The 9,902-nt window shown below is 39.2% G+C and overlaps 1 protein-coding gene across 1 annotated transcript; it reads right to left on the bottom strand.

The window, feature by feature from the left end:
• Window positions 1-100: 100 nt before the first annotated feature.
• On the bottom strand, window positions 101-8,012 carry LOC117553689 (protein tyrosine phosphatase type IVA 3-like). Its single transcript, XM_034227729.1, is given in 11 exon segments — window positions 101-1,966; window positions 1,969-2,001; window positions 2,003-2,036; window positions 2,342-2,416; window positions 2,635-2,686; window positions 2,689-2,740; window positions 2,742-2,765; window positions 2,853-2,945; window positions 3,906-4,038; window positions 5,396-5,857; window positions 7,679-8,012. Coding segments are annotated over 9 exon segments (510 nt in total). The 5' UTR covers window positions 4,002-4,038; window positions 5,396-5,857; window positions 7,679-8,012; the 3' UTR covers window positions 101-1,915.
• Between the last annotated feature and the right edge of the window lie 1,890 nt (window positions 8,013-9,902).

Genomic DNA, 9,902 nt, shown 5'->3' with positions numbered 1-9,902 from the left:
ATTATTTTTCTTATGTAACATAAGGTGTTTACGAACAAATACAGGCCATAAAATATCTTTAAAAATGCAGCAAATAGACAGAAGAAATCGTGAACAACTATTATAATAAAGGGACAGTGACAAAAACTTTATTTAACAGTGCGAGAATTTACAGGACAAACAGACGTTTACAACATTTGTTTTACATTAAAAAGTGTTTGGGTTTATGCCAGTCCCAAGGATTTACAATGGCTAAAGTTTGCGAAAAACACACAACACAAACATACACACACAACGCAGTCATACACAAACACAGACAAATATACACACACACATACACAGTCAAAAAACATACAAACATTATATGAACAAGGAATCTGTAGCCAATTTGCTAAGCTTTCAGGAAAACGTGGTTTGATCCTATTCCTATCTCCTTTTTAACATCAATGTTACACCCTCTGCTCTCATTTTATTTTGTACGTATTGTCATTCAAGACCATAGATGATGGGAGACTAGCAACCTACTAAAACAAAAAAGGGCATGCTCTATCATCAGCAAAAAAGGAGCAGTTGGCTGCAAGCATCTTCAGGAACAAAACACATAAGTAAGTAAACTCCCCCCCACAAGATAATCTTTGACCTAGTATAGTGTGATCTAGACATAAATGATGTGCAGCTATATTTACATTAGGATTAGTCCAGTACCTCCATTTACACATCATCCATGGATGAGATTGTGTCCTCCACTGCTGATACAAATGTAAATTCCCTCTCTGACATATAGAATATATAATATACACATATTTGAAAATTATTTAATTTTTGTTGTGCGCAAATTGTTGTAGTCAATGAAGGAGTAGTTTAACCATTATGTCCATGGGGAATAAAAGGGATAAAAATAGGATCACATTTTTTTACATTATCACAACTAGATTACATATGTCAGTCCTTTAAGTCTGTGTGTAATGTATTATTACTTGGCTTCAAATCAGCTGTTTCCTTCTGTGAATGTCAGCAAACAGAGCATAATATAATGCACACACTGATATGTAAAACACATAACTTGAGCACAATGGAGTAATTTAAACCGGCAACTGTGACAAAAAAACCAAATGAAGGCTTTATATTTACCAAAAGCTGATATTCACAATGATCAGAGACAATAAATAATATCTTATTTTTAGACAAATGTCAGAAAATACTCAGATGAAAATTAGCCCTTATATCTCCAGTTAAACTAAAACTAAAGAAGAGACACTAAAGAATGAATAATGTCAAAGAGAGGGTTACTTATAGTATTGACTTAAATTGATAGTAAAAACCCTGAGCCTACCAAATTATGGTTTAAAGGTTTTGGTATAACAACAATCTTATATAAATACTGCTTGTATTACCCTGATAATGGTGAGTTTTAAACATATTGAACATGTGTACATCATTGAAAAAATAAAGTTACTTAACAAAGTATGCAGTATTATTTGACATGTTTAAGGCCTTGTATCAATTGAAATCAGCAACACCCATTTGTATGGGTTTGCCCACTTGTGTACTCTATGGATTTGTTTTATTGAACATTTTAATGTGAAACCTCAAGACCTGATCCCTGACCAAAGTTTCTGTCTTTCCCAGAGCTATTTAGTTGCACAAATATGCCTTAACAATATGCCACAAACCTTTTTATGGGATTGTCTTGTCCATCTTGGCCATTTCTTTCACTGTTATCTATAAAAATGAAGCAAACATGCCAATAGAATAATTTAAAAGGGACCAAGAATTCTAACAAACAAGGGAATAACGATGCATTGTAACAAACCCGCTGTCAAAAATTCCCAGGGTACACATCAGGTTATATGACAAGATGACAAGGCTTGTATGGTTCTTTCCTGAGAGCATTTGTTGAGGGGTACAAGATGTCTGAGGGTGTGTGTGTGTGTGTTCACATTGTGCAACACTTGTTCTTGTGTGCAGTAGAGTCTTTGAAGCGAAGAGTCTTTGCTTGGATCGATATTTCTCCAGGTAGGTTTAGCTGTTTACTGTTGATGGCTCCCCGACGCTTCCTGAAACACACATAAAAACACTATGTATGATGCAAGAACACGCCTTTTTAGTGTGCGATGCCTTCTGTCTGTTCTCTTATTAATTTGATATCACACCACCAGACGGCACCAAGAAAGAAATGTTCAATTTCTACTCAAAAACGGTTTCATTAAATACTACATTCATTGATTGATAACACAATTCATTGTTTATCATATTAAACCATCTTTCTTTGCTGTGTATATAATTGGAATAACACACTGTTTGCATTTAATATTAATATTTAATATTGCTTTATGAGGATGTAATAATCAAATGTACTCACTGTCTAATGAGTTGAATAGCATCTTCATACTTCATCCCGCTCTCTATCAAAGCCAAAGCAACCATCACAGGAGCCCTAGTCAGATGAAGACAGCACATATAAATGACTATTATGTAGGCAAGTATGTGAAAATAATAAATATAAAATAATATAGGTTTATATTTAAATGTTTCATAAATATATACAGTATAAAAAGCCCTAATAATAGACAATAAGATCAAATATGTTTAATCACTTGGATTGTGTTCAGACACAAACTGTGTTTTCTTGTTGTTGCTCCCTGTGTCTCTCACCTCCCCAGTCCAGCCACACAATGGACAGCCACGCAGCATCCTGGTTCCTCCAGAAATTATTCTTCAGCAAATTCAACCAATCATCAACCAGCTTCGTAGGGGGTGGGGGCTCCATCATCAAACGCCCAATCCTGAAAGCAGAGCAGAGTTTTTAAAGTACTCCTGGCACTCTGTATCCTCTGTGTTTGTGTGTATGTGTGTATTTGCTGAGTGCTCACCACCACAGTAATGCCGTCTTTCTCCAACGGTGTTTTATCATAGGTGATATCACAGACTCGAACAACTGTGGTGGCACCAAAGTGCTTCAGGTCCTGGAAGGGACCATTTTTGAATTAACTTAAAATGTCTCTCGGTTTACATGTCATCAACAAGAGGGGAAAAGACATACAGTTTACCATGAGGTATAGGTATATGTGCAATTCAGGGTTTCCGCTAGGATTTTTTCTCGCCGGTCAAATGTCCGGCCAGAATTAATTTTATCGGACAAATTTGAAACTTACCGGTCATATTTCACTAATAATAATAAGAGTTGTGTAGCAGAGTTTCCGTTAGCAGGTAATTACCGGACTATGAGCAGATATGCTGATGTTTAAAACTCAGTTAATGGGGCTCGTTTTTATATTGCTTCAGTTTATAATCGTAACAGATCGAAAAATTCAGATTCATTTTCCAATAAATGATTCCACAAACAACAAACAACATAATTATTACATTCAAACAAACTACTTGTAGTAGATGAAGTACATTATTCAAAAGTTTACATCAACTTTGAATAATAACACGGGAGAAACGGATGCTCTCTTTTCCCTCTCCCTCCCTCTCTCCTGACAGCCCGTCAGTTTCTCATGCAGCTCGCTAAACAGAGGCGGGGCTTCAGGTGATCATGCAGAGCTGCGTGTCTCTGTCAGACTCAGCAGCTGATCTGATCTCTCTCTCGTGTCCGGTTATACTTCACTCGCGTTTATGTCCATATCGATCAGATCCAGCTCTCCTGATCGTCCTTTATAGAGAGCACCGATCAAACTATTAAGAGTGAATATCGGCCGATAATGACCGGCGGCCGATCTATCGGAGCCTCCCTAATTATTACCAGACATTTTGACCGGCAGGTTTTGAATTTACCGGTTTTTAATAAATGTTACCAGCTAAAAACCGGTAATTACCGGCTAACGGAAACCCTGATGTGCATGTGTACCATGTGTCATCTTTGGTAATCTCTTCAGTGTACTTATGGTCTTCTGTTAACACACACACATATATATGTTTCTCACCTCTATAAAGGAGGTGAGCGTGCTGTCAGTAGGGTTGTGTGTGATGAGGAATCTCATGTTCTTGTGGCACAGTTCCACTGGAGCAGGGCGGTTCATGTTGGCAGCCGTGACCTTTAATGTCCTAGAACGTCCTCTGTCAGGGAAAAATGTACTGAATTTATCTTACGATGGCACACGATGTCAACAAAATGACACCATGCTCATAACGTTTTGAAGAGCTTCAACTATATTTCTCAAGTTACCTCAAAGGCCTTTTTCATGGCAGACATTTTGACAGGTCACAGTGAGGAAAGCACAGGTTTAAATGAGGAAAATATAAGATTGCTGATTTGTATTAGGCTGCTTTAGTTATTATTCTGAATGTGGGGATCATTGTCACGCTTGTCGTGGCTAACACTTGAAATAGAACAGAGCTATTGCTAGTGCTATTAATAACACCTGTCCCTTTTCCTACCATGACAAGCCAAAACGTCCGCTGTGAAAAAAGACCCAGCTTTACTCCTCCAGACAGCATTACTGAAACTGTTACTGTCTTGAGACATCTCAAGACCTATCACAAGGTCACACAATAAAAGTCCTTTCTTCCAAAATACACTTAAATCAAGCACTTCTCCATAAGAGACAACATTTTTCAAAGAAGAACGAATTACGCTTGATTAGACCTAATCTAAAAACTGTGTGGGTGGGTACCGACTGCACTTGAATAAAATCTCCCTCTGGCTTTGGTCACATGTGTTATGGTGCGACAAATTAAAATAATATAAAAAACATAAAATGCACTTGAAGAAGTCATGTGGATACAAACAAATAATGTATATAAACAGGCACGGGACTGTTAATATCTTGATTGATAGAGTCATGTGATGCAGAGACCACACTGTATCATTTGATGTTACCTTCAGTGTGAACAGTCTGCTAGTAATGACACACTTTTTAATTGAATAGACAGGTGACACATGAAGTATGTAGTATGCAGTAAGTTAGTATGCAGTATGTTTGTATGCAGTAACTTAGTATTGGATTTAGAACACAGCCTGAGTTTTAACCTGAACAAATTCCCACCATAAAATGAAAGAGTGATTTATGACTTTAGGAAATACTGTGTACTCATAAATCTGTATAGCATGTATAGTACAGGAATTATTCACTATAAATATGGCATGTGCTTTGTTTATTGCATTATTTTCAAATAGGAAATGTCTCCTGTGTTCAGACTGTTCTACAACTTCTTTAAAAAACATTACACCAGCACAAAAAATGAAGGATGTTTTTCGATTTAAGGACTTCGAAATTAAAACATCTCTGTAAATAAATATTACACCCCTACTGCAAAGGCAAGCCAAAGGCTGATTTAAGCTTATATTGACACAACTAAAAAGCTGCAATAGAATCCTATAACCAAGCCATAACAAGTCAATGGGGAGCAGGAGTTAGGAAGTGCTGGTGCATAACTAGATTTACTCCAGCTCTGATGAGCAGACGGCCCTTACCTTCAGCTGGAGCTGCAGCAGGTAGCTGCTGTGAGTTCAACTTATAGCAGGTCACCAGGTGACCTCCTGTCTCTGGTTGAACTTCCTGTTGGGAGATTGTTTATAGCCTTTAAGGTATTTTCCCAATTCCGATGTCCTGTTGTACAGTTTTAGTCCATCAGTTGACAGTGTCCTATAGTTCAGGAAGCACGGCGTGTCAACTTTCGTTGTTTTAATTTCTCAGATTGTCACTTCAGTCCTTCTCTCTGTGTCTTTCAGTAGCTCTCTTTTTCTCTCCGGTAAGCTTCCAGTGTTGAGGCTCCACGTATTACCCCATTAGCTGGCTGCTTCAGAGAGCAATGGTCTTTCAGGTTTCAGGGCCGCAGGACTGCATGCTGTAGCTTCATCCCAAGTAGCCCTTAATGGTGTTGAGCGTGGCAGTAGTCACCACTCCCCCGCACAAACTCCATCAAACCAGCGATTCTACAAAACATACAATTGAAATATTACTCGTTAAATAAGCAACTCCAGAAAACAGTAATGAAAATAAGAAGAAATTATACATTTTTGTTCCAGTGTTCCAATCACAGTATCTGTAAAATCAGCTGATTCTGTAAGGCAAAAATATACTTATGATAGCCCTCTTCTGTAATGTGATGGGCCAAAGAAAGGCAACTGATGTACATAGATACACAATCAAACACACACATGAATATGTGTATTCAAACATATTCTAAATCTCTTGCCAATTAACTAACACACCTAAGTGTTTGTAATATACTAAAAATATAAACATTCTGCATAAAGTGTGCCTATCTATAATCTTACTTGTGAAATTGGTTTGTCTTTGTAATGATTTAAAATAAAAAATATGAAGTAAAATGCTGCCAATACCAGGGCCACTATGCAAATTCAAGACTGATATTTGCTACTAAGGTCTTGATTCTGCCTTGTTTGGAAGTAATTGTGTGGAAAACAAGTGCTGATTATCTCTCACTCCAACATTCAGACAAACAACAAGGGAAAGTCCAGAGGTACTCTGGGTAATCCGTCATCACCTCTTCATCCTAGCTTTGACAATACCCACGTACACACACACGCTTAATAATCACATGCCGACTTACTCACTGACTCTACCAGAAGAGTGCAGTCTATTCCCGGTTGTTGACCATCTATAATTAGGATTATCCTCTGTTACCACTAATCAGGTTAGAGCAGAGGACCATTTTTTCCATGCAGTCGATATGAAGACAGGACATTTGTTTTATTTTTTAAAAAGTTTGTTTTGAATTTAACGGAGTTGCCATGTGTCTTTTTTAGCAGTGACCCAAGATCAAAACATTATATGAAAGCATAAAGGAGCATCATTTAAATGACGGTAGCAGTCATTCCCATTAAAACTGTACAGCCGATCTTCCCTCTTATCTTAGAGCGCAGTTTGGTTTCTAAAAGCAGGTGTGTCCCGTGATGGCTGTCTAGCTTGCCGACTGACCTGCCTGTGCAGGCTAGGTCAGGGCCCAAAGAAGTTAAAAATGGATCTCAATATCATTTTAGAGCCACGTTAGGTTGCCACGCTTCTCTACAGTACGTGCAATGTGAGGCTGACTGACACAGAGTAAGGTTAGTGGTAAAGACAACAACAAGACAGGCAGGTAGTAGCCTCAAAATAGGATAAATCCTGTTAGAGTGTATTCACCTCTGCCTCTTTACAAATAAAGACACCATTTTTGCTGCTGAAGGTCCATTCACAAGTCATTCTGTAAAAGAAATGTTATCAATGCCTACATTTGAGTTGTTTCTGCAACAGTACACAGCCTTCCTTCTTACCTCAGTGGACAGCTTGGCCTCTAAACAGTAAAATCCACCAACCAGAGTTAGTCCTGCAGAAGCAAGCAGCAGCACTACAACAGTGAGAGCGCTGACATGCAACCAGTGGACTGCCCAGACACTGAATATCTGTAGCTGTATTTATAGCTGTATCTATACCAGCAGCTGATTATATGACACACCACAGTTTAATGATAGCAACAGTCTGCAGTATAGCCATGTCTTCCCTGTTCCAGTGAAGAACTGTGATTAGCTTGATAGCTTTCTTTTGAAACTTTACTGTAGAAATACATTTCAATGGAATTTCTTTATAGCTACAGTATCTAAATGTGTCACATCAAGTTATTGCCATTGCAAACGTTGACAAACCTGTTGCACCAAACATCTGTTTGGCTGTGTGACAGCATCAGGAACATTTCCCAAATACCTTTTATCAACATGACAACAACTAAAACAAATGCAAAATCTTGTCCTTACCTGCTTTTCAATGTAATTTCCAACCACAGGCTAAAACGCAGTTCTTGGGCCTCTTTGCCACAGTGGAGTCCACCTGCTTTGAGTCTTTTTCCACCTCTAGAACTTGAAATGTCTGGTATTCTGCCACCATAAAATGAAGTCTGTGTGCAAAAACCTGTTGCTCTTCTCCTGTATAACAGCAAACTATCCTCCTCTCTCAGCAAACCCTGGCCTCATATAGCTGCTGCTGCTGCGCCGTCTGTGCTGTGCTCTATACCTTGCTGTAGCAGTGGGCTGTGTGGAGGATCTGCTGTGAGCTGGTCTAATCAGGCTGAGCAGCCATATGACCCTGACAGCCCTGTCACTAGCAGAACACTCTACAGTTAATGCTCTTAGAGGGAGCGGAGAAGAGGCTCACTCCCCCTCCTCCTCCTCTTCCTCCTCCTCTTCCTCCACTCCACTCATTTTCCCTCCCCTCTACCAGGGTAAAGAAGGGGTGCTGTCCCCCCCCTCTTCTCTTCTCCTCTCCTCTCCTCACCCTTCCTATAGGCTGACCAGTATTTGCTCTCACATACAGTATAATGCACAGTGACAAAATAAATACAGATCAGATCATGTTTATCTTACAAGATAAGAACAAGTTGTTTTTTGCTATGTCTGTCTGTACCTTTTCTTGTTTTCCTTTCCTCCCTCTCTCCCCCCTTTTCCCTCCCTCTACCAACTAAAAATAGACAGTCTTTAGAGCTACCAGACAGATTGGACAAGTTCATGGAATTAACTTTCCCCTTAAATGACAATAGTCTCAAGTTTGTTTGTGTTCATGTGTCAAGCAACTGTGTTGTTGCCACAATGCACCACACAAAGTGTTGGTCCAAAAAACTGAATGAAAAAGGGGAACAGTTTTTCATTCAGTTCCTGATTTTTCATACCGAAGTCCATTAAGGCAGGGTTCCAGGAAGCTTTGGGTTTTTTCAAATATTTTTAAGGATACATTTAATCAGATTTGTTTACAGGCTTGCAGTATAGATATGTGAATGCAGGCAGTCACAAGGCAGTCATACGCTCAGACTTCTTAAAGCAGAACAAGCCGGGGCCTCACCTCACTATCAATCACTTGAGTTGAGACATGACTGTTAAACCGCACATGGAGTTTTAAAAAACAACTCTTAGTAGCTCAAATTAGCTGATGCACTATTTGAAAACTTTCCAGTTTATCACATTTGAATGGTCAGGATCATGTGTGTTGCTTAAAGCTTTGGTAATTTTCTGTGCTCTTATAACATTTCCTATTTTCCTTATAGTGTCCTGTTACCTTTATTTGTTTTGGATAACCAGTGTAAATAAAGCCACAGGTGGTGATCAGCAGGTTCAACCTAATGTGGGAGTCATACAGATAAAAAGGGCTAGAGGAGAGAAACAAGATGGAAACACATAGGACACTGCTTTGCCTTTGACTGCCAACAACATCTAAACATAGAGTAGAGGTGAGCACTGCTCCTTCACACACTGTACATTTGTTTTAAACCATATAAAGCCCAGGTGACATCAGTATGTCTGTAAACAAAGTCAAGAAAAACAGGAACATGGGGGAGGGGTCCAGAGGGGTCAGGGTGAACAAAACCTTCAAAGTGAGACGATGTGTCATGTGGCTTTAGACCACCACTCATTTAGATAGACTTCTAACATTACCTGATTGACAGATCCAAGTTAGGACAAATAATTTCTTCGACTACAGTATGTGGAGAATCACTGTTAAAACGGCTGTTGATTCTTCATGTGTTTTGAACTGTGGGCCAAGACTTTTGTTCTGCACCATCTGTGCCTGTCACGATTATCATGTCATGTCACATTTCTATGTCTAGGTTTGGGTGTTTTTGCTGTTCTCTCTGTCATGTTTTCCTCCTGGGTTATTGTCTGGTCCTTTTCCCTGTGTTTTTCCTCCCGTCGTTAGTTTCCCTGGTGTGTCTAGTTATCTGATTGTGTTCACCTGTGGCCCTTGTGTTTCTCCTCCCCTGCCCGGCTGTTTCTCGTCTTGTGATTACCCCTCCCTGTATTTAGTCTTGTCTCCTCCTGTGTTCAGTGTTGGTGCTTCTTTTGTTTGTGACCTAGTTCACCGTAGAGTGTTTTGTCTGTCCAAGTATAATTAAGTCCTTGAAATAAAGGTATTATCAAGTGCTATCTGCGTTTGGGTCTTACCTGCTTCACTCTGCGTATCAGAAAGCACCAACCAAGAAATGGGCCCAGC

The sequence above is a fragment of the Gymnodraco acuticeps genome, unplaced genomic scaffold, assembly GCF_902827175.1.
Source record: "Gymnodraco acuticeps unplaced genomic scaffold, fGymAcu1.1, whole genome shotgun sequence".
Classification (NCBI taxonomy): Eukaryota; Metazoa; Chordata; class Actinopteri; order Perciformes; family Bathydraconidae; genus Gymnodraco; species Gymnodraco acuticeps.
Note: the sequence above shows the minus strand (reverse complement) of the source record. Positions and strands in the feature narration are given on the sequence as shown.